Source organism: Emydura macquarii, unplaced genomic scaffold (assembly GCF_026122565.2).
Source record: "Emydura macquarii macquarii isolate MOO-44397 ecotype Brisbane River unplaced genomic scaffold, CSIRO-AGI_Emac_v2 contig_2897, whole genome shotgun sequence".
Lineage (NCBI taxonomy): Eukaryota > Metazoa > Chordata > Testudines > Chelidae > Emydura > Emydura macquarii.
Genome location: NW_027133034.1, coordinates 21882742 through 21908016, shown reverse-complemented (window position 1 = coordinate 21908016; position 25275 = coordinate 21882742). Strand labels below are relative to the sequence as shown.

Here is a 25275-nt window from a genome sequence, read left to right as displayed (position 1 = left end):
CTTGGGCAGCCCTACATGTCACATCGCTGCCTGGAATCACCACAGTATTGTGTACTGCGGCCCTGTCCCGACACACCTTCTTGCCCCAGCCCTTTCCCTAGCATGCCGGGGCTTGAGACATCCTAGGAAAGTGGCTTTATAGCTGTCTTCCACAGTTCCTGCACCAGGAGAACCCTCCGGAGGGCAGATCTTGGGTTTTTGGAGCCCGTTCATGCTGCTACATCCCTTTTACTTGGTGTAAAGGGGCTCGAGTAGGGGTAAGGTTCTCACTCTCAAAGGTCAAGGAAGTTGCCAGTAGAGCTGTGCAGTCAGTTAGTGGGGTCAGAACCACAGCTGATTAGAACTACTGTGGAGGCAAAGGGATCTTGGACAGGGTTTGTGAGTCAGGTTCTTGTTTTCTTCCACACTGGAGTAAACACTGCCCCCACTCCCAGCTGAGCAGAAGAATATAAAGAAAACTCTGCTAGGGCTGCCTCAGAGCCTTTTGTACTCCTTTACATGGGTGTTTCCACAAAAGGCTACCATCTGGGCCATGATTTTTCACAAAGCCTTGTCCTGGTAATTCCAAAATGTGATCTTGGGAAACCATTGTTCATGTTCAGTACATACAGTATCTCTTCAAGATATGTAGGGATTACTTTACTTGCCATACTAATATACTGGTTTGAAAATGCTCATATAACAGCAAATATACTCTGATTATAGCTAGTTATCAGTTATGCTGCTGTCAATAATAATATGAAACATAAATGTTCTAATGTTGCTATAAAAAAAAAAAAAAAAAGTAAACATGCCAGCTTTAGTGATTTAGGGACAAGCTACTTGATACTCTTCTCTTGTAGTTAATGGTGTCAACCAGAATCTCTCAGTGGAATTGTACCCCATCAATTTTATATATTTATGCTTGTGAATCTATTCCAGTGAAATACATGTTGTCACTTACAAGCTGTGGTCACTATAAAATCATGAGTTCTTTCATATTAATCGCATTGCATTACATAACCACTGGCCAGAAAAAGGGTGCTGCCTTTGGTAGTTGTTATTAACAGCTTTCTTTGTATATGGAGTTGTATGTTGCAAGCATAACCTAATTTGTCTGCATTTTTGTTTTAGTTCTTTTGATGAAACAGAATCTGAAGAATCAAGGTGAGCAATTCACAGTCACTGCCAGCATTTCTAGACAACTAAATGTGGTGTAAGTAAATGAAAGCCATGCTTCCTTTGCTAATTTTCCTAAGGAAATTGGTTTAACAGACTACTAATATATAAGACAAGGACATTGAAATAATTAGATATATACACATAAAAGACTTCCCTACAACTGAAAAATAGCAATAACTTGACATTAAATTTCAAATGAATTTATTAAACACCATGGCTGGTTTCATAAGCTGGACCAGCTCTGTTGTAGTATGAATTGTACATCTCTCTCTTAAATTTATATTCTGGAATTTCTTACAGAAACTTAAAGGAACCATCGTCTTAACTCTGTGAACATTTTTACCCCCATGCTGGGTGGTGTTTGTAACAAAAGGACCATAATTGGAAAAAAAAATTGGAGATTTTTTTCATATATTTGACAGAATTTTGCATAAGTTCAGTTTTGCTGTATACAGTCAGCAATTAGCAATTAGTTTCCCCTGTTGCTTGCATCTGTCTTTCACATAGGAAGAGATCAACATTTAAACTAAAACCAGGAAAATGTATTTGTAAAATCTTAAAACTTGGCAAGGGCATTCAGAAATAGCAACTGAAATTACTTATCTCATTTAAAAAAAACTGTGGGTGAGATCCTTACTCCTGCTCTGGTCCCCAGGTAAAAGAGCCAGAGTAGTGTGAAGGGGCCTTAGCAGTCCAGGGGAGGGTTCCCTTGGCACAGGTATTGTGGACGACAGATGAGAGACATTACACATGGCATGGGGGTGTGTTGGGATCAGGTCTGGGGCAGGAGTACTGCAGAGAGTCCAAATATGGACCATAGCCTGGGAGGCTAACCTAATGCTGAAGTGTCTCCATGATAGTCTAAACATTCTTAGGGTCCGCAGAACAACACAGAATCAGGAGGGCTCAACAGGCTTAAAGCCACCACCACCTCCACTGAGGATTGTGGCCCCTTCACCATAGATTTCAAGCTGATGCTGTCACTTTGTGACTAAGCAATAGTGAGCTTTGCTCCCAGAAAATTTTCTCCTTTCCAAAGAGTTTGCGCATATAAACATTCTGACATTATTCCTGAGCAGCTTGATCACCTCACTTTATCAAAGGTAGTTTGTAGTATATCCTGTTTACCCTCCTCTGATGCTGACATTCCTGTTCTTGACCTTTCCAGCAAACTGTCCCACCAGCCTGTGCTGCTGTTCCTAAGGGATCCATATGTCTTGCCTACAGCCAACGGTAATCAAACTTGTCATCTGTTAACAGCTCTTTACTGATCTGACCCTACACCACATAAACCACATTATTATTAATACAAGCCTTGCCGAGTGACACTGGCCCAAATTCTAATAATCTGCCAATAATGCAGTAGTTCTTGTATAAAAGATCTTTAAAATCCTAATTGGGGTAGATGATTTATATGAAGATTAAAAAAAAAATTTCTCTCAGTTGTTCTCCTAACCAAATCTACTGTGGATTAAAATGATAAAAGACTTAAAATACTGCTTCTCTTTTTTTTGTTGACTCTGTGGGTTGTTTTGCCTGAAGGGTTTGATCTTAAAGGTCCAATCCTGTTATAAGTGATTTTTCTCTAAACACCAGTCAATCTGCTGTGAGTATGTTTGTATTTCCACTTGGATTATTGTCACTTCTTATCATTTCTAAACTCTCAAATATATTTTTAAAGATTGTAAGTTTTGAGTGTAATTGATGTGTTCGGAGGATATTTACATTAGCCTTGATCTCTTAATATGTATTTCAAAAGAACGTTTGGAAGAGGTAGTTATAGTCCACCGTCTCTTTTACTCTTTTCCCCCTCACTTTGTAAAAATAATTCAAGGCCTTTTGCCCTGTGTTTTCTTCCCAGAAATGATATTGTAGGAATAGATTGCATAGTGTTCCTACAATGTTGTTCATTTGAATTATTAGAACTATTACCTTTTCCACACTTTGTATAAGGAAATGTACTTCTGTGTATACATAAATTTCAATATGAAAATTTTCCATTTAAGCTGTAAATTCAGATTTTCCAATCAGGAAAAAAAATAAGAAATTGCTTTTATTTCTTAAGTAGTGTTTGCCTGGAATGTAGGGCTACTAACAAAAATGAGGCAGATAGCTTTGAGAATCAGCTGACATTGTGTGGAGGTTTCCCCATGTGGCTCTGCAAATCCCCCAGGTATTAAAAACAAGCATCAAGAAATTGTAAGATTAGCTTAAATCAAGAAATGTAAAATAATAATAATAATAATAATAATAATTAATAATATGTTGGATTCTTTGTATCTGCCTTTGGTTTCTCAACCTTCGAAGTAACCTTCCTTCACATTTTCAACCTTTTTTCCAAAATCATGAGAGCTAGAGCTTTTTTTAAAAAAAGCTGAGATTCTCAAGAAGCCACATGAATCCAGGAGCTGGGATTCTAAACATCAAATATTGTAACACTCATGATAAAATCATGAGAACAGATGTGCTGTGTACATGATTCCTAACTTATAATACACCTCCAGTCCTGGATTCCTCCAAAGCAGAGTGCAAGTATTGAAGCTTTCATTCTTTGAGTTACCTGATCAAGAACATAACAAGTATAGTATACTAATAAACATCATGGATGAAATCCTGCCCCCCATTGAAGTCAATGTAAGTTTTGCCACTGAATTAAATAGATCCAAGATTCTACCCCAAAACTGGAAGAGAATTGTGCAGATGTTAAAAACAGTTTCTGCCGTTTTCATTTTATTCTAGAGGAGAAGAATGGCTAAACCAACACTTAAATGTGTTTGGTTTCAGAAACTAATTAGGCGTGTCAGAATTTGATTTTTATTTTTTGATAATTTCAAGAGATGATGTTGATTTAAAGAAAAAATTTGTTTAGATTTTTCTCTATTTAAGTTTTCACAAATTGCAGGAAATTTGGCTGGGGTCAGACAATTGTTTAATGACACTAGACACAGATTCAAAAAGTTTAAAACTATAATGGTTAAAACATAAATTGCCAACATCACATGTCAAAATATATAAAATAAATATCCTCAACACAAACTCTAACAAGGTCTCAAGCAGCACTTCTCTTACTTTGCCTGTCAGTTTCAGTTATATCTGGAAATATTTTTCAGCGGTTTTTATGTATGTGAGTGTGTACAGTGAAATCAGTATTTATTAACATTTACTGAGAAAAATCTAATGCTTCCAAGCCTAACTATAATGCACCATTTCCATCTGATACACTTACTAATATAGGAGATAAGCTGATTTTGACTTTGGGGCTAAGAAAGAAATCTAGGAAGTAAAGTAATCAAATCCTTGTTTTGTTGCACCTCATTTCCTCAAAGATTTGTTTAAAAGTCATTCTGGGTAACTGGGTAAGCAACTTGCAAGTTAAGCTTTTATTAAAAAAAATTAAATTCTGAACGTTGTTAAATTCCATGCAAAAATCTTGAAAGACAAAGAATGGAAATTACGTATAATTGTCTTAAAATATACAGATAACACCCTAAATTTACAAATCATTATATAGCTCCATGACTCCTATTAAAGCTTCTGCAATTCTTTGATGATATCTACATTTTCTCTTCTAACCTGTTACTCTAAGAATGACCATATTTGCTTGAGGTCACTGGGAATTTAATATTGAATTTTTTAACAACTATTTTAAGTTTTTTTTTAATCAAAAAGAAGTGGCTTATTTTAATGCATGACATGTGTTGAGATACCAAACAGGTTTAGTTAATGGCATTCAGAACAAAGAACTCTTCAGGCTTTCACCAAGCCTTTTTTGGCCTTGAAACATGGTTCGGAGGTTTTACATAGCAGGTAAAAAAAAAATGTCACTGCAACAAGTTTTTATTTATACAAACTGTTCAGCAGCCCTTAGCGGCTTCTAGTTCATTTCTCAGAACAATTTTTGATTTATCAGATTATGAATGAGCATAATGTGGAACATGATTTTTATTCAAGAAAACTGTCAGAGTCTATTATATGAGTCCTGTTTTAGAAATTACAAGCCCAGTATTATTTTGTCCTGATTTTACAGAAATGGGATTATGACTAACATACCTCTTTCACTGATTTTAATACACTGTGTTTATTTTCAATTTACCACAAAGGGCAAAAAATAAATAATGGTTTTAAAATTTTGCCTCTTTGGTTAACTCTACAACTTTAGTGGATTCTGATTCCTCTCAAGCAGCAGCCATTCCTGACAATTCACCAGACTGTGACCAAGATTGGATTTCTCTTAGAATCTGTCACAAAATGCCCTAAAACTAATATTTTAATATTTAATATTTTAAACCTAATATATTAATTATCAGAAATTAAGTGCAAAAGCTCCTACAAGCAGGAGCAGTGGAGGATATTCCTCCAGAGCTTGGGGGAAACAGGTTCTACTCCTGATATTTCCAGAGGGAGTCTCAGACATATCCTTGATCTGTGAAATCTCAACAGATTCATGAAGAAGCGGAAGTTTCGCATGGTCTCTCTGGCCACGATCATCCCTTCCCTGGATTCAGTGGACTGGTATGCCACTCTCGTCTTTAAGGACACTTACTTTTTCATATTTCTGTAGTTTCATCTCACAGGAAGTTCCTCAGTTTCGTAGTAAACCAGTTTTTATTAGTTTTATGATTATCAGTTTACAGTTCTTCCCTTCAGGTTCTCGGCAGCCCCTCAAGTTTTCACCAAGTGTATGGCAGTTGTAGCCTACTTTCCTAAGGAAACAACAGGCACAGGTGTTTCTATACCTAGACAACTGGCTAGTCAAGGTCTGCTCCAAGGAGCAAGTACAGGTCCATTTCAATCTGATACGATCAACCTTGAGCAAACGGGGTCTTTGGCTAAATGTGCCCAAGTCAACATTGTTCCCTACTCAGAGGATAGAATTTATAGGAGCAGTCGTAGACTTGGTTCAGGCCAGGGCTCTTCTACTGTAGTCTCGCTTCTGGACTGTGTGCTCCATCATAAAGGACTTGAGTCTATTTCCCACCACTATGGTGAGAAATTGTCTAAAACTCCAAGGTCACACGGCCTCCTGCACATACATGGTCCAGCACACGAGGCCTCTCCAGGCTTGGCTGGCATCGGCTTATTGACTAAGCAGAGACAAACCAAACAAGGTGGTTTCACTCACCGCTCAGGTCATCAAATCCTTTCAATGGTGGACCGATACGCAGCTGTTTCTGAGGATGCTCAGGAGTTCCATTTTCCAGACCCCAGCCATCATCGTGTCTGATTACGGGCACATCCGAGTTGGGATGGGGAGCGCATATAGGGACCCTCAGAACTCAAGGCCTTTGGTCCCCACCAGAGCTGTTGCTCCACATCAACATCAGGGAGCTGAGAGTAGTTCGTCTGGCGTGCCAAACGTTCCAACCTCACATAGAGAGCAGATGCATGTCAGTCATGACAGACAACACGACAGCAATGTTTTATATAAATAGACAAGGTGCAGCATGCTCCTCTCCCTTGTGTCAAGAAGCCCTCAAACTCTGGGACTTCTGTTCGTTCACTCTATACATCTGGAGGCATCTCACCTGCTGGGATCGCAGAATATGCTGGTGGACGTCTCACCACCACATCCTTCCACAACCACGAGTGGTCCATTCGCCCAGATATCCTGAACAACATCTACCTTCCAGCAGTGGGGAGTTCCCCAAGTAGATCCGTTTGCGACCCAACTCAACGGAAGTGTCAGCAGTTCTGCTCCTCAGCCACAGCCCAGGCTCAATCGCAGACTCATTTCTCCATCCATGGAACCACCACCTGCTTTACACCTTTCCCTTGTTCCCGTTCATACAGAAGGTCCTACTCAAGATCAGGAGAGAAAGGGCATCTGTCACACTGATAGGCCCAGCCTGGCCCCAGCAGCATTGGCCATCCATGGCTGCTCCAATAACCCTACCATTGGTGCTGGACCTTATCACGCAGGACTTTGTTTGTCTACAGCATCCCTACCTCGAATCTCTTCACCTCACAGCATGGAAGCTCCATGGCTATATCCCAGGGAATCTGCCTGCTTGGGGCTGCTTGGGGCTGGTCAGGGAAGCCCTCCTAGGCAGCAGGAAGCCTTCCACCAGGGCTACGTATCTGGCCAAGTGGAAAAGGTTTTCCATTTGGACGATGCAAAAAGGCACTCCCCCATTGCAAGCACCACTGCCCTTCATTTTGGACTATCTGCTACACTTGAAGCAACTGGGCTGGCAGTATCATCTCTAAAGGTGCACCTGGCGGCGATCTCTGCATTTAACTCAGGTACAAATGGGCATCCAGTCTTCACTGATCCATTGGTGATCCAGTGTCTCAAGGGTCTGGACAAACCCTAGCCTCAGGTTTACCATCCAGTGCAGCATGGGACCTTAACCTGGTACTCACCAGACTAATGGGGGTCCCCCTTTCAGCCCTTAACATCACGTTCGCTTCTTTATCTCTCATGGAAGATGGCGGCATTCCTGGCCGCAATTACCTCAGCCTGAATTCAAGGCTTTGACATCCAGCCCTCTGTTTACAAGGACACAGTCCAGTTGCAACTCCACTCTGCCTTCCTCCCTAAAGCGGTATCCCAATTTCACACGAACCAGGACATCTTCCTCCCAGTATTCTTCCTGAAACCGCATGCCAGTAATAGGGAGAGAATCCTCCATTCCCTAGATGCTAGGAGGGTGCTAGCCTTCTATATAGAGAGGGCCAGGCCCTCTCATAAGTCAAACCAACTCTTCATCGCTATAGTGGATAGCATGAAAGGTCTCCCGGTGTCGTCCCAGAGGATTTCATCATAGATCATCTCCTCTATCTGAACCTGCTACAACTTGGCTGAGGTGCCGGCCCTGGGACTCATAGCACACTTTACTAGGACACATGCTTCCTCGGCAGCTTTTTTGGTGCAGATCCCTACACAGGAAATCTGCAGGGCCGCAATCTGGTCATCAATCCAACACGGCACATTATGCCATCATTCATCAGTCCAGGGACGATGCAGCATTTGGCAGAGCCATGCTTCAGTCAGCAATTCCATGAGCTTCTATCTCCTCCCCACCTTGGGAGTCACCTACTTGGAATCGACCTGAGCAAGCACTCGAAGAAGAAAAAACAGTTACCTACTTTTTTGTAACCGTTGTTCTTCGAGTTGTGTTGCTCATGTCCATTCCAAGACCCACCTGCCTTCCCCTCTGTTTGAGCCTTCCAGCAAGAAGGAACTGAGGAGGCAATAGGTCAGCAGGGCCCTATACACAGTGCTATGGAGGCGCCACTCCAGGGGGGTACCTGCACCAATGAATCCAATGGATACTGCGAGGTGAAAAACCTTCTGATGACTGTGCACTCGGTGCACACACATCTACTTGGAATGGACATGAGCAACACATCTCAAAGAACAACAGTTACGAAAAGGTAGGTCACTGTTTTTTGTCCTATGAAATAGGAAATTGGATTTTTAAAGTAACCATTTAATTTCATGATGTGATACAAGAAGTAAATGGTACTAAAAGAATTAATTTCTCATCTCATCCCACTGTTGTCTGCCTTTATAAAATACTGGGCCAAATTCTGTGTTGCTATTATTGTAATGACTTCTTCTTGTTTTGCTACAACTGAGTACAATTAGCAACTGTTAATCTAACCTATAAAATATAGGTTAAAATAAATAGGCAGGTGTAATTTGGGAAATAAACCAAAATTACTACTGATTTTCAGATGATCCCTTGCTGTACACAACAGACTCCTGCAAGAAGCCCTCAGTAATGCATTTTCAAATGTCTAGCAAGTGCAAGAAGTCTAGGCACAGAAAACAAGATCTTAGCTGTACCAAATATATTAAGTCATTGAGTTGTGGCATAGTTTCAAATTACAATCTATGACTTCAACACATTTAATTCAGAGGGATTAGACTGTAATCCTCAAGACACGTGGATGTGATAGTATAGTCACTAAATCCAATAAAAGGTCATTTAAAGGAATAACATTTAACAGATAGATGGTTATTTTTGCATCCTTTTTGTCCTAATTTTACTGCAGAGATTTTACCTTTCTCACAATCAGATAACTCTAACTGCTGCTAAAACTGAAACTAGTACTTCACAGTTTGCTCATCACTCATGAACATTTGACTCAATTTTAGTTAGACCCTATTTTGAAAGACTGTCTTTCCAAAAATGGGATTTATTTTTGAAAACTAGCCAAGACCACCTGGAAAATCCTGTTATCATTTTTTGTGGTACCTAAAATTTCTATGGGGGGAGCTGTCATATCTCTATTGTTGAAAAGAAATCTTTGCCACTGGAATGCTTATATTTTAAAAAAAGAGATTAAACTTTGATAAATATTTACTGTTTATTAAGGTTGGAAGCTGCTAGCATGGCTTTCAGTTTTCTTGGTTTCAGCTTGTGCTTTGACTTCTCAAAAATCGTCCTTTTATACATATGCCAAAATGGCACAATCAGTAAACACTTTGAATTGCCCAAAGGGGCTCATAGCTGCTATAAAGAGCTGGGAGGCTCTAAAGTAATGAAATCTAAGGTGATATCCCTCTTACATACAGCTTTTTATAAATCTTAGTATTTTCACTGACAACAATCAGCCCTCTCCACACCATAAATACATTTTAAATGACATGCACTCACGTTTTTTTTCTTTTGAATAAATCACAACTCTTAGTGAGCCTCTTTCAGAATCAGAAATGATTTGGACTCAGGTACATCTACGTGGGGGTAAAACCCTGCAGCAGTGAGTCTCAGATCCTGGATCTACACACTCGGGCTTGTGAGGCCTGCAGTATGATGCTAAAAATAGCAGTGTAGACATTCCCACTTGAGTTGGAACATGAACTCTGAAACCTGGTGAAAGGGATGGGTCTCAGAATCTGAGTAGGAATGTCTACACTGCTGTTTTTAGCACTGTAGTGCGAGCCCAAGTCTGTACATGTGGGCTCTGAAGGTATGTCTTCATTACACGCTTCTTCCAACAGCATGTAGTGTATGTATGCAAATAGCCCTCCTAGCATTGGTATATATAGCAGAGTAACCAATGAGGCACAGCTTAGGTAAGTAGAGTAAAGACGCACCTGAAATGGGTAGGTATGTATGCGAATACATGTCTCCCTGTCTACACTGTTAAAAAGAGAGGTGTAGTGGTCCGCTGCTTCCCTGTTCTTGAAGTATTTCTCCACCACAGGAAAAAACTCCAGTAGTGGGGAAAGGCTCTGGCAGAGGGGAGGCAGCTAGGAAAGGCTTGAGCAGCTCCCTGCTGCTAAAGCCCTTCCCCACGGAGAGAAATACCTCCAGCAGTGGGGAAAGGCTCTGTAAGCTCTCCAATACTGAAGCCCTTCCTCACTGCAGGGAAAGAATCCAGCAGAAGGGAAAGGCTCTGGCAGGGGAATTTCCCTGCTGTCTCCCCATGCCAGAGCCTTTCCTCCCTACAGTGAGAGGCTCTGGCAGCAGGGAGCTGCTGAAGCCTTTCCCTGCTGCCAGAGTCTATCACTGACATGTAGCTACACATCACAGTGTGGACACAACTTACTTTTCACTGTGGCATGTAGCTATACATAGACTAGATGCTACCCACTCTGGTGTGTAATGTAGGCATAGCCTGAGACTCTCTGCCACATTTTGGGGGTTTTTTTGTGGATTTTTTTCCAGTGTAATCCTATCCTCTGACTTCAATCCTGCAAACAGACATGCACATGCTTCACTGAACACATGAGTAGTCCCACTGACTGCATTGGGTCAGGAAATTAATGGAACCTCTCACATGCTTAAAGTTAAGCATCTGTGTAACCTTTGTAGGATTGGTACTATAGTTGGCAAAAAACATCCTGAGGAGCTGCATATTCTAAACACCACCAAGACCTGTTAGTTGCTTCTTTGTAGATGTTTCTTACTTCTCTGGAAGAGGGAGGAGGTCTTCCTCAGTTCTTCCACTTTTGCTTCCATTTCTCTCATTCTTAAAATGGGATCTTGAGCAAGCAAGGTGTCTTATATTGTAAGCCGGAGGACAATCTTCTGTGTCTTACATCCATTGATAGTAAAAATATTAAATCTATATTGGATATACTGGCACTTGGTTATATACTTAACTTTATAGCCCACATATTTCTATATTGGACTCAAATCTGTCTCAGCACTGGATTTTAATATTGTTATTAGGGAGATTTTCAAAATTGCCTAACGGATCTAGGATCACAAGTTTCATTGACTTTCAGATTCACTTTGATGCTTTGTTGCATAAAGCATGTAACATTGGTTTAGCTCTCTGCATACATCTTTCTTTATATAAGGATGGGTGCTCTATTTTTAATTAAAAAAGTGTAAAATATCTATTACACAAGATGTTGAAAGGGGTTTTAAAAGGACAAGAAGCTAAAATACTAGCCTAACAGACTGAATTGTTAATGTTCCTTTGGTAAAAGTTGAGTAATAGTCCTAAACTTCCTGTATCTTTAGGGAAAATTGGTCTGATGGTGAATGAAGTCTAAAGCCAAGCATTTTCAAAAGTGCCTATGGGTTTGTTTCAGTATGTTTACATGCTAAAGTTAAAATGATACGCTAGATGCTCTATGCAACAAAGCCTCGAAGTGAGTCTGACACTGTAAAATGGTATCATTTTATAAAATCAATACCAATTTCCCCATATGTACTGTATGTCATGTATATTATAGAACTAACAGAAAAACAGGTTTCTGAAACTTCAGCGTTTGAGATAGAGTGAAACCACTGGCTTACATTTACCATGTGTATTCTAATACCGCTAACAACAATATTTTGGAATTATCCTAGTAAAGTACAAAGCTTTCAGGACTTGTGGAATCATTATTGGCCTCAAAATGTCAATGAGTGATTTGTAATAATGCTTTATCCACCATCAGAAGTTAGGAGAATCACCCATGTGTTGCTTATTGAAAAGGTCTCTACTAATCACAGGTTCACCTAAAAATATCCTTGTCTATTTTTGGTCAAATCTCTAACATCTATTATGATATATAATGGAATTACCTTATTAGTAATTTATAATGCTGGTATTCAAGAATTTATAAAACACTATTTGCCAAAAATCCTCACCTATTTGATGACTGTAAAGTTAATAGGCACAATTCAATTCCCATTAAAGTCAACTATCATCTTTTAATGGAAGTTGTATCTTGCCCTATATGCATATCCTTAGGCTGGTGGCTGAAGGAGAAACTTACTTTTAAGTGTGAAGCATCATACCAGAAATAATCTGTGGATGTTTATTCAACCGTATCTGCTGTATTAAACTAACCTTTTAGTTTGTTGGAACTGCAAATTTGAAACTCTCAATTTTAAGCAATAATGTGAAATGCAGTGGGAAATTCTGACTCTTCCTGGTGAGGAAGTAAAATGGGTCACTCCATTTTAGACAGGTAGGAGTTAATGCATTTGGAGAATATTTTTCTTTTAGTACCACACAACCTCCCTGCCTGTGTGTGGATCTATTACCTTCTTTCATCAGGTAATCTGTTTCAATTTTATCTAGTAAGGTAAAAATGAAAATAAATGAAAAAAATGGTGCTTGTTTCCTTTGCATTTGCACTGAAAATATTGTGTGTGTATGGGGTGTTCCCCTTCAAATTTGACAGGATGACTTTTTGTGAGAAACTTGCCCTTTTATGTTAATTGACATCTACAATCTTACGGCTCTTCAGAAGCTTCTATGATGGTACAGGCATCTTCAAGTCCACTTGGACTAAACATTGCTATAAACCACAATGGAAAAACTGCTGTGAAGTATTCCCAGTAGGAATCTTGGAATTCCTTCAAGTATATTGAGATTTTGTTAGAAATTGAATTGCCAGTGTAATCCATCTTCCTTGTGAGAAAAGATTCAGATAAAGAGCTGGAGCCTAGCAGCATTAAGTATTAGAACATTCCTTTAAATCAATAAGCTACAAATCTAGCAGTGCATTTATGCAATGCCCTATGTTATACTAAAGTGGCTTTAGTGCTGAAACAGCATTACTAATAGCACATCCCCACCAGGGATAAACATTATCGTGATGCAATATCCTAAATTATACTAGTCCTTGCCTTGTTAAATTCCACAAAAACATTTATATGGTATTGGCATACATAAGAAAGGAGTTTTTCTTTTCTGTTTTTCAGATGACTTTCCAAATGTAGTCATTGAAGGAGTTCTCCATGGGATATTTTATCCTCATCTACTGCCCAGGTAGAAGTGGAGCATGCATAAAAGAAGTTATAGCAAGTCTTGTCAAGAAATTGACATAAGCAAAATTCTGTGGCATGATAGCTGTTCTAAGAGGCAAAAGTCACCACCTTAGTTTAATTTCAAATGATCTAGCTTTTAAAATCAGTTTGTGCTTGTAAAAAATGGATATGGACACAAAGGTATTCAGATTATTTAAACTAATGTATATACATATTCTAATATTGAACGCTAAAAGATGATTGTCATACACTGAATTACACTAATCTTTGAAAAGAATTAAAAGCTTTACTAATATTGCTGGGGTTTTTTTTATGATAAATTACACTACTCCTTTTGTAGATCAGGATTGTCCCTGTGCATTACCCATTGCTGGCAATGAATGCATTGAAAGTGCTGGCACTGAGAATGCTATGAGAGAGACTGCAAAGTAATTTTTAAAAAATGCAGCTGCTTAATTGGAAATTAAATGCAACTTATAAGTATTGTATTAGTATTCAAAAGGTAAATACTTCAGATCTACACCTTAATGTTTGAGTGGAAATGTGTCAAGTTCTATGTGATAGGGAGTTTCCATTAGGAAACACTTGCAATGTAGCTTTGTTTCCAGGATGTTGGTTGTAGAGAAATCCTCCTATGGCATTCTAACCACCTGGAAGTTTGGCATGACATTTATGACAAGGACTTCATTTCAGTTGTTACTTCTAGTGTGTATTTAACATCTTATATTTTGTGATCCACAGTTTACACCACTTTGTGGTAAAGTCAAGCAAGGATATGATTAAGTAGAAAAATAACTAAAAATTATTTGATTATTTGTTAAGATGTACTTGAAATTCATGTCCATTACTAGATATTACACTGTAAAATAAACTACTAGAATGTGCCCAATGGAGCATATGAACTGCGAATGTATTATCTGTACTTATTTCTAGTCTAACAGGATACACTTCAAAGCTTCTTACTCTGGCTACTTCTCCCCCATCTTTTCCTAAGCCCCCCTCTCCCCCCAACACTGGAAGAGTGAGAAAATATTAAACCTCATCATTTGCAATCTTCAGCACCATCCCCTTGATATGTTAAGCTTATATAGTAATGTGTCTTGAACATCACATCAATCAGTTCTGCTGTATTACCACTTCATTAATATATAATAATTCATAGAGCTAACTGGAATAAGGAACTATTCAGCATGAGTTGTCATGGCAGAATTGGGCCCTAACACAGCAGTGTAGCCCTGAGGGAACAGTAGTGGTTCCTGCCAAACACTGAACTGATTTTGAAGCTGTTTTGATGATTTATGAGACAGTGTAAAATTTGGGGCTTAGGTATCTGCAGAGATGTCTGTCAGTTTATACCAGGCTTGAAAACATAATCTGAAATCAGGCTACTGCCTATTCATAAATACAAGTATAAGCCCTATGAAGCACCTTATGCATCTCAAATTTAAAATTTACTCTTAACTGTGATCCAAACAATCTCTCATCTGAAGTGAATCACAGATCTATAAATGAATGACCACTGGCTGTTATAAGTACTGCACTGTCAGTATTCCTCAGGAGCCCAGAACTTGGCAGCTTCTGGTTTAAAGACAAGAGTATTGTCTACTATGCCATACTGATAGTTTTGTAGCTTGATTCATTCTCTCTGTTAAAGCAGTTTTACAGCACAGCTCACAAGAGACACTTGTAGCTTAAGTTTAAAACACATTGAGAAAATTAAGAAAAAACAATGTCTCATATTGCAAAAGTTTAATATTGCATACATATATAGCTCATCAAAACTTCAATATAGCAACTCTAAGTGAACCTTTGTACATACCTTGTTTAAAAACTATCAAATTTGTTTTTTCCATTAGTGATGGCTAGGAAGGATTACAAAAATCCAACTCTAAAGTGCAGTCTCTTTAGCTTTTAGCAAACCATTTAGTTGAAGGCTTTGGCTTTCTTCTGGCCTGGAGGGCATGGATTGCTGTGCACATAAAATCCCTCATACAGTAAGAGAAGGATCCTTTTTAAAATCAGTTTCTAACCACAAAGTGATCTGCTCTATTTATTAATATTCTTTATCTGGAGAAAGGAAGAACTCGATCCTGCACTTTCAGGAGATGGATTTCAGCTGGTAAGCCTCTTCCATCTCTAGTATTGTGACCTTCTCTAAAAAAGCTGCACCAATGTGTATTTAGTAGAGCCAGTTGAGGGTTTTTACCCAGAATTATTTTTATTGAAAATGGCCTTTTCTCAAAACAAACTTTTTTGAAAAATTTGTTATTGAAATCAAAAGCTGCTTTTCACAAAATATTGCATGATTTTACTAAAATTCTTACAGAAATCATTTGAAAATCTGTTTATCCTGGTTTTCAGTACATAAGGATTTCAATGAAAAAGTCAGTAACAAATGGAAATTTTCATAACAAAAAATGAATCCACCATTTTTTTTAGTGTGATGTACTTTATAATTTAAAAGTGCTGGCTCTCTGAAGTTTCAACATAAAATACAAAGATGCTTTGCACAGCTTATGACTGCTGAGTTTACCACACTGTTTGCTGACAGCACCGAGTGTTTATATGGAAGAAGTAATTGGATAATATATATCTGCACCCAAGTTTCATCTCCAAAAGAAAAAGCATTATATTTTCTCTTCCAGAGTAGCTGTTAAGTTAATCAATCCTCTACTTCAACCACAAATGGTTCTTTTACAGCTATTTTGCCAGTGTTCACGATCACACAGTCTTGAAGAGGGCGGTCATGTTCATCTGTCTGCTGAAGTTCTATAGCGTGCACCACAGACTATTAAAACAAAACACTTTAATTAGTCAAGAAAACAAGGTTCGCTAATATCCAAGGCAAAAGGCTAAGTGCCCTTAGCATAAAAATGAATTTTCTGTAGATTTTGCATGTCGGTCTTTTCCTCCTTAGTTCCCACATAAGCTAGACCAGGCTGGGGGCTTAGGTAACAACCCCCCACCTAGTGAGAAATCTAAACTCTAATGCCATGTGCCCTGGTATCAAAGATGGATCATTTTTAGAAAAAACACCTAATGTCATAGCAAAGGAGGAACTGAAAATATCCTTACTGTTAATCAAACTAACAAGCACACAATTTTATCCATGCTCTATCATCAGAAATTGAATCCAGGGATCATGAAGGCTGCATAATAATTTTCTGCCAGTCAGAACCCTTACTTGTGTTTGGAGTAATCTGACTCCTGCTCTGTATAAATCCTTTCTTACCTACACTAAAATATTGAGAAGGCATGACCTCTACTCAGTTGGGTATGAGAGAACACAAGCATGAAACCAAGCACATATTTAAAATATTGTTTTGAAGGATAGAATATAGTTAGGATTATCAGCCATCTGGCCTGAGATGTTTTTGCCAGTTAATGAAGTTCTGATTTAAAATTTACTCTGAATCCTCCAGAAAAGTTTCAACTGGTATTCTAGATCATTAGAAGATTTGTTCAAATGACATCTTTGTGCTCTACATCGAAAATATCTATATAATAGGTTCCACATCTGTCCACTTCAAAAGAGAGAGAAGACTGGGAAAACAAGGTGTTAGGGCAAACCCTAATTTAGGACAGTAAGTGAAGTCAGGTGGAAGGTGATACAGCAGTGCTATGTACAGTGATTAGGCATTTTGTGGTTTCCACAGTAATCAACTGTCAATTAAATATTTTATCACTGTGTACCTACAATTCTGATGGTGTTGATTCCAGGAATTTGTACATATCTGAATAAATTATTTATTTTCATGAGCCTCTAAGATTCTTTATCACAGCAGATGCCACTAGTGAGAATATTACTCATAACTACCCCATTTTACAAAACTGGGTGTTAGCTTGCGGAAACAGTACATTCATTATTAAATGGAAAACAAGGTTAGTGGAAGAGGAAGGTGAACTCAGATAGCACTCTCCAGTGTAAGACTTCCAAATGCCTGATCATTCCAAAAACTATCTAATAGTACTGACTACCTGACACCAGTCTACAAAGGAGTCTGTCAGAAGCAGGCTAGTCTCAATGGCTAGTAGCCCACATCAGGAAATCTGAAGGTAAATGAGCATTTGCTGTTTCATAGGACATTTCAAAGTTAGGTACTTTACATTTCTTAGCCTTGTACACATTATAGGTAAAAGACCAAATTCTGCTATTAACTATGATGGTGTAAATCTGATTTACGCTGTTGAAATCAAGCCAAATTTGGTCAGATCTATCTATTATGATACTATTTTTTTTTTTAAAAAAACATACCATTCCATCAATGATTTTGCCAAATACTACATGTTTTCCATCCAACCAGGAAGGTTTTGTCACAGTGATGAAGAACTGAGAACCATTAGTATCTGGACCAGAATTAGCCATGCTGACCCATCCGATTCCATAGTGCTTGAGTTTAAAGTTCTCATCTGGAAACCTCTCTCCATAGATACTTATTCCTGGGACACAAAACAAAAGCAGGTTTAGAAATGTACCAGCATCCATGTAATTAAAGCCATAGAATTAAATTTCCCTTTGGTTCAGAAAGCAGGAAAAACAGAGTACAATTTTTAGTAATTAAGACGATTCAGATATTGGATAATCCCAGCTCCTTCACTGCTACACACACCACAGTAAAGGTGTTCTGATCCAAAACACTTCATATGTAAGAAGGAGCATCTGTGAAAAGCCTACCTGTAGAAATGGAGTACAAATAGTACTTTTTAGCAGCCTGGCCCTGTACAATAAGTTTAAACAAATTAATAAGGGCTACTGAAGAAAATTTAGCCATGTCTTGTGACACTTTTAACATGTAACTTTATAATTGAACCATTCTTTTTCTAACATGAACTGCTTTTGTTTTTAATCAATGAGCCTTTTAGACCAACCCAAATTTAGTTACCATCAATGGGAATTTACAGTTATTATTTAATTACAAAAGGACTGCACTGTTCTCTAAAACAGAGAATTTAGAAGGGAAAAAATTAATTGGTGTAGGTTTAGCCTTCTCTTCTCAGAACAGTGGAGTTTATGTGGATCATCTGTCTCTTACTCTGTATATACAGTGCCTAGCACAGTTGGACCCCGTTCTCAGCTGGCCCCTAGGCACTACTATAATAAACATGATTAATGGCAATACAGTGAGAAAACAGAGTGTTTGCTGGACTGCTCGATTGCATGTTTGGTGCTCTAACCTTCACTGCGATGTATGTTCCCTTTCCCCACAATTTTTGAACAACCTGACATTCTGCCCACTGCGGAATCACTAGCACTGTTACACAGACAACTCAAACTGGTAGTGCTTGGAAGGAGCAGGCAAGCAGGAGAGAGAGTACAGACAACAAAAGAGGACAACTTAGAAGAATGCATCCTACTTAAGGTAGATGGCCCCTCATCAGTTAAGTACTCGCTCCTGCCACTTCTTGTTGACTAAACTATGTGAATAGCCAGCTCATCTGCTGTAAGAAAACAATGTGGAGAGCAACCCTTATTTTCAAATCTACCTTCCACATTTCAGCCTTCATTGGTATGAGATGCCCCCCACTTAGACAACATTTCAGAAATGAATCTAAATGACTAAAGGAGATAGCAGTGACGTAGGCATGAAGCTTTTGATCAACTAAGTAGAAGCAGAAAGATGTACAGCTACTCGTGAACATTTATTTTAAATGGTTAAAGTAATTCTTGCCCTCAACAATTTGAATGTTCTGCTTGAGAACATGATTGGCAGAAACAACTTTACTTGATTACAGAAATAAAAGGATGACTACTTGGATACCAATGGGTTTGGATAGAAACTGGCATGAGATGCTGAACAATGGAGAATTTAGTTCCACACCTCATCCATTTGCAGTCCTTAAGGAACTTCTCCCCTAAGACAGTGGCTCTCAACCTTTCCAGACTACTGTAACGGAGTCGGATTTGTCTTTCATACCAGAAGTTTCACTTCACTTAAACTACTCACTTACAAAAATCAGACAATAAATACACAATTGTCCCAGCACACTATTACAGAAAAATTGCTTGCTTTCTCATTTTTACCATATAATTATAAATCAATTGGAATACAAATATTGTACTTACATTTCAGTGTATAGTACACAGAACAGCATAAACAAGTCACTGTACGAAATTTTAGTTTCACTAGTGCTTTTTATGTAGCCTGTTGTAAAATTAGGCAAATATGTAGATGAGTTGATGCACCCTCCCCCCCGCCCGTGTACCCTTAGCTGAGAACCACTGCCATAGGAGACTGACAAGGATGGGAAATCTTCCACTAGAGCATTAAGCAAGGATCAGTTCTTGGTATTAGGTGATCTACATGATCAACTGTGTGTAGTTGTAGAGAAGCTAGCAGTGCTGGACCATGCCCTTGCATACCAGCATGCTGTACTGTAGGTCGAGTCCAGGATATGAACAAAATTAACATCAAAAGTTTTCTCCAAAGACCAAGGCACATTCCCCAAGCAGCCTGCGCAGCAAAGTGGCAGTGTTATTACAGATAGAATGGAGGCAGGAGTGTAGGCTGCATTCAAACTTTCAGGTGGCAAACCTGCTGTGTAGTAATCTCATCCTCTAGAATGTGAATACAGACCTTATTACTGCTTTTGCACCCTATCTCCTTGCTGACAATACTGCTTTGTTCAGGACCACTTAAGTGTTTTCTGAGAAAAGTAGTTAAAAAGAAAATATGAGAAAAAAACACAAGCAACCACACAACATACACACACACACCAAATACCATGGATCTCATATATTGCATTTGCATTAGAATCCTTTACAAAACCTATACTATTCGCCTAAACCAGTTGAAGCAGCCCACCAGTGTTTTAAAACATTCTCAGCACATAACTTTTTTAGATCTAGCTCCATCACTACAGAAAGCTGGTCATATTTCAGTTGACATTCTGAAGCTTTAATTGTACATACCATCTGTCAACTCAAGTTTTGGTAGGTAACATCCCACGACTCCTGGACTGATTGTTCTTAATATTTCTTTATCTATGATGTCTTCAGCATCCATTTTAACTCAATTACATTTTTTGTTCATTCTTTCACTATGTTGGAATGTAAACTTGCATATAAAGCTATCAGAAGGAGGAGGAGGAGAGTTGGAGGATAATAAGCATGTTACCTCCAGTTCCATCTCCAGCTGTGAAGTCTCCACCTTGAATCATGAAATCTTTGATCACACGATGAAATTTACTTCCTTTGTACCCATATCCTTTCTAAGAAAAGCAACAAAGCTCCAAATGAGTATCCAAATGCATTTCTATGGAGAATATTTATCTATGGCAGATGGAAAGAGGCAAGCAATCTGAATGTTAGGGTTTCATAGATTATAAACAAAAAAAGGGAACAATTGCAAGAGAAGACTTTGTAGTAGGCCACTACCACTGCTCTCCAGTACCACAAGATACAAAAATACCTGAAGCAAAATAATGTAGTGTGAGTGCTGTTCATGCTATGCTGAGATATCACAGAATCAGGGATGGAAGAGGCATGTTGTTACTATCATGTAAATAGTAAACTACAAAATTATTCCTAGTTCAAGAGATCCTTATTTGCAATTTGAATAATCACAGTACCTAAATGTATTAGTCCCAACTACAATCTAGCGATGGATTAAGTTCATGATTTAAAGACCACAGTCTGCAGAGGCCTATCTGATGGCCTGAAGAATTAAATTTTGAGAACAAAGCTGTGAAAGGATTTGGGAGTATATATACGAGACGGGCCCATGAGATGGTTTTCTAACATTAATATCCCCAGAATGAAAAATTGGTGGACAATTAATGTGGAAAGTTCACAACTGAAATGTCATTTTTGCAAAGCTGTACTTTTTTCCCTTTTTACTCTCCATCCAAACTTGTGTGCTATATAAAAGGAAGAAAACAAATATACATACTTCACCAGTGGCCAGTGCAATGAAGTTCTTAACGGTCTTTGGGACAACTTTTCCAAACAAGCCGATAACAATTCTGCCAACATCTTTCTCTCCAATCTTCACATCAAAGAACACCTGGACATTTTAACGAACAAAACAAAATAACACAAATAAGATAGAAACAGAAAGACTAAACTCTAAAATTATAAAGCAAATCGTCTTTGGATAGTATTATATGAATGGAGTTCTAAATATAGCATGCACTTTTAAGAAAGAACTCTAAAAAGCTACTTTATTCACAAATTATGCAGAGGAATGTGCTAAGTGTTGTGAATACTAATTCTGGAGTTTCATTCATCACTTTAAAACGCTCAGACAGAAAGCTACATAAAGTTACAATTCCAATGCTGTAGACATATTTCTAAGAACTTTTTTCACAGGTGCCAATACCAAAATGTATATGGAGCTATAACCACAGTTTATTGGTAAAGATATGTCCACTTTTAGTATTCATGAATACCAAGGTAGGGGGAAAGTTTTAAACAACCAATGCTGTTATTCCAAATATTACAAAACAGGGATTTTCAAAAGCCAGTTTTCCATCCACTTGCAGTTAAGCATAAACCCACTTAAACTAAAGGTGGCACTACTTAGATCATGGAAAGTGATTGGTCATCTTGGACAAAACCGTACACCATATAGTTTATTTGGCTAACCAACACTGAGAACTATTTTCTGTTAGAAGCAAGTTGCCTTGCTAAACGCAAGTTTAGAACTCTGCCTAGGGAAATAAACATGTTGACTTAAGTTAGACATCTCACTTCACTAGATTCACTAGAATCTGCAGTGTAAGAAAGTTTCTATAAAAACACTTGAAGAAGGCTAATGAGTTAGAGTATTTTAATAACATAGTTCAGAATATATTAATCCATTTTTATTTGAATGTGCAGATATTCAAAGGGGATTAAAAATACGAACAGCTGTCAGAAAGTGAGATCTTAAAGTTTACAAAAATTTAAGTAAAGACTCACGCCTGCTAAGAAAACATCAACCCTCCCCCGACACACACACTGCCAGTGTGTGTCATACAATGATGTGGTATTTGATGTTCCTTGTGGCAAAATATTATGTGGCCAATAACTTAGCTAGGTAGTGACATTAAATTGCCCTGGTCTCTTTCCCATGTGAATGGATCTTTCATTCTCTCCTACTAGCTGTTTCTGTTATGTCTCCTGACGTTCCATGGGCTTTTGAATATGAAGGCTGACTATTACTACACAGATGTTCAAAGAGGGAGGAAAACTTTGATCCACCTAATCCATTTTCTTGCCACTTGGCATGAACACCCAACTTGTCAGATGGATGCATCTAGAACTATTATTCAATACTAGTTAGAGAGCAGATTTTCAGAACTGCACCCATGAAAAACAGGGTGTGTTTGCACACTCGCTTTTCTGAATCTGGCCCTAAAACAAATTTAAGGATGGATTTTATCTCCTGCTCCAACCACCTTTCTCAATTATCTACTCCACATTTGTTTTTGATCACCATGGAGTAGAAACCCTGTCAACCCTTCAGCTCTTGTGCTTTCTTTAAAAAATTCTGTAAATGTATTATATAATGAGGTACACCAGTTTCAACAAGTGTGAGCATCCTGAGACATCCACATGGCTTGGCACATTCGTCTGGCTGTCAGACAGCTCCACTTACCTTCCATCCTACACATGTCTAAGGCAGATTCTTTTCTGTTTATGAGGGGTCTCTGCAGAACTGATGCAGGGTTCATTGACTGCCTACTGCTTTTAAAGCAACACACAAATGCCTATTAAATTAAGATAAATGTTCTCTTAATTGATAACAGAATGTCAGTATTTTACTACTATTTTATGATTGACTCTCATCTGGCTGATCTCATAGTACCTGCTTTTCAAGTTTTGGCAAGTCGGGATAAGAACAGAACAACCCAGTGCAAAAAAACACAAGGGAGAGATGGCAAAGCAGTAAACTGATCCAGTTTACCGTATAGCAAGATTTAAAAAATGGAGCCCTGGAGGGAAAAGGCAGGGTATGACTGAGCTCTGACTCACAGATGGTTAAAACATTAGTCAAATCACTGTAAATGCTATAGACTGCAAATAATACTTCAATGAGGAGTAAAGCATGAATACAATTAAATATTGTAAGGTTATTTATAAAACGAATATTATGAAGAGTGCAAAACGTTTAGCTGATGAAAGTCTGAATGGTGCAGACATCTGTTGAAAGAGGATATAGTGGAACTTATTCGCTTGTTGTTACAAAACACTTATATAATGGAAATATTAAAATACTTTTCAAGAACTGCAGCTGTGCCAAATACCTAAATGCACCTGGCTTTTCCTCCCATTCCCCACAACATCCTGAGATGTGGTTGTATCAGTGTAACCTTATGCTGTTATATTCTACTTGTTGAACATTGCCACAAAGGGCCAACCACTTGGTAGGAGTCAACATTTATATGGATAATGAAAGCATCCAGTTACATTAATTAAATAAGATATAAAATAAAATAAACCAGGGCTATAAGCCTGTGCGGTTCAAATCATAGGTTAACCATCAATATATGGGAGCTAGGAAACAGCTTCTCCAAGCACTCCAAGAAGCAAATTATTCCATAATCATCCATTGCAGAGTTTCCTGCATATTCTTCTGAAGTTCCTGACAATGGTTGAGACAGATGTTGACCTGGAGGATTTCTGGACTAGTCTGATCCAGAAATTCCTGGGTTTTCCTTGCTCCACTGAAGCAAGAGAGAAATACTAGGCACTAGTACTAACCCCAGTGTCAATTTTGCCTTTTCACTCCATGTACAAACATGCACTTGCATGGGGTATTGCTAGAGTTGCACTCTGAGGGTGCTTGATGTTAGAAGGGCTCCTGGGGGCAAATCCAAATGTAAATGGCCAGAGTTTCGTTGCTGTCAATGGACTGCCGTTGACTTCATGAGAATTTACTCAGGATTCCACCCAGTGCTATGTACTATCATAGAAATAAGACATCAAAAAGGTCTTAGGTCATCTAATCCTGAATAACGATAATAGGTAGCGTTCATCTCTCAGGTTGTATGAACAAGTAATGCAGTAACATTCACAACAGCCCGCATGACACGGTAAGCCCTGCTATCCCCATCGTATAGGCTAGGGAAACAGGCAGCTTACACGAGGTCGCTATGGTGAGGCGCGCTTAGCCAGAACTCTGAGTCCCCAGCTCTCAGCTCCTGCAGGCACCAGAGCGCTGCCACGTACCGCACAGAGGGTGCACGATCCGAGCGCACCCCGACCCCTACCTCTCCCCTCAACAGTCGCTGCCGACCGTAGCAGATGCTACTTACTCCCCCCCCCCCCCGCCCGCTTTCTTCACCGGCGGGGGCGGGGCCCCTCTGCGTTGTGCAACTGTTGACACGCTGCAAGAAGTTAGCGCCGGTGCCACAGCCGCAGCCCCTCCCCCTCAGATCCAGCGGTGGCGCTGGCTGAGCTCCCGGGTTAAAACCCAAGACAACGGGGACCCCTCCCCCCCCCCAACCCCGGGGAGCGGGGGAAGGGTTGGGTTGGGTTGCTTCCATTGCCCACACCCGCCACGGGGAGCCTGAGCTAGATGCAGAAGACCAGGGTCAGCGGTGCGAGTCCCCCCGGGCCCACCCCGCGGTGGGGGTTAATGCGGGAGGAGGGAGGGCTGGGCTTTGCCCCCCGAGGAGACCCGCAGCAGGCAGGGCTCCGGGCCGCCCCTCCTGCCTGGAGTCACCTTGGCAGTCACGGTGGGTCCCCTCTTCTTGAAGCCCCCGGCCCCCAGCGGCTGCGCCAAGGCGCAAAGGCAGAGCAGGGCGCAGAGAACGGGCGGCGGGAGCCCGGGGCAGAGCGCAGCCTGCAGCGGCCAAGCAGCGGAGCGGCCCATCCTCGACTGCTTGCTCTAGCTCCCGCTGCTGCTGCTGCCGCCGCCGCCGCCGCTGCGCCGGCCGGGGAGGGTGGGACGCGTCCAGGGGCGCCTGCGCCCGGCTCCCGGGCCGGCTCCTCCCGCTGACCCTGGCGCGGGGGGAAGGGAAG

The 25275-nt window shown here is 39.6% G+C and overlaps 2 protein-coding genes across 2 annotated transcripts in view; one reads left to right on the top strand and one right to left on the bottom strand.

Annotated features, from left to right (window-relative positions):
• SNX24 (sorting nexin 24) overlaps positions 1-13627 on the top strand; it is a 124655-nt gene extending 111028 nt beyond the window's left edge. Inside the window, exons 5-7 of the mRNA XM_067568915.1 lie at positions 1114-1146; positions 2330-2394; positions 13263-13627. Of these exons, the coding sequence (XP_067425016.1) occupies positions 1114-1146; positions 2330-2394; positions 13263-13333 (169 nt within the window). The 3' untranslated portion in view covers positions 13334-13627. The remainder of the gene's footprint in view (positions 1-1113; positions 1147-2329; positions 2395-13262) is intronic.
• A 1232-nt stretch (positions 13628-14859) lies between these two features.
• On the bottom strand, positions 14860-25274 carry PPIC (peptidylprolyl isomerase C). Its single transcript, XM_067568470.1, has 5 exons — positions 24977-25274; positions 21218-21331; positions 20444-20537; positions 17584-17768; positions 14860-16116 (listed from the first exon to the last, which is right to left on the bottom strand). The coding sequence occupies exons 1-5, from the start codon at positions 25124-25126 to the stop codon at positions 15991-15993; spliced, it is 669 nt and encodes a 222-aa protein (XP_067424571.1). The 5' UTR covers positions 25127-25274; the 3' UTR covers positions 14860-15990.
• Between the last annotated feature and the right edge of the window lies 1 nt (position 25275).

Bases quoted from the DNA above. Each gene is read 5' to 3' on its own strand.
- PPIC (XM_067568470.1), bottom strand. From the start codon at position 25,126: ATGGGCCGCTCCGCTGCTTGGCCGCTGCAGGCTGCGCTCTGCCCCGGG. The intron at 21,332-24,976 runs GTGACTCCAGGC...TAAAATGTCCAG, and splicing joins GACCCACCGTGACTGCCAAG to GTGTTCTTTGATGTGAAGAT. The intron at 16,117-17,583 runs GTATGTTTTTTT...TTGTTTTAATAG, and splicing joins GCAAAATCATTGATGGAATG to TCTGTGGTGCACGCTATAGA.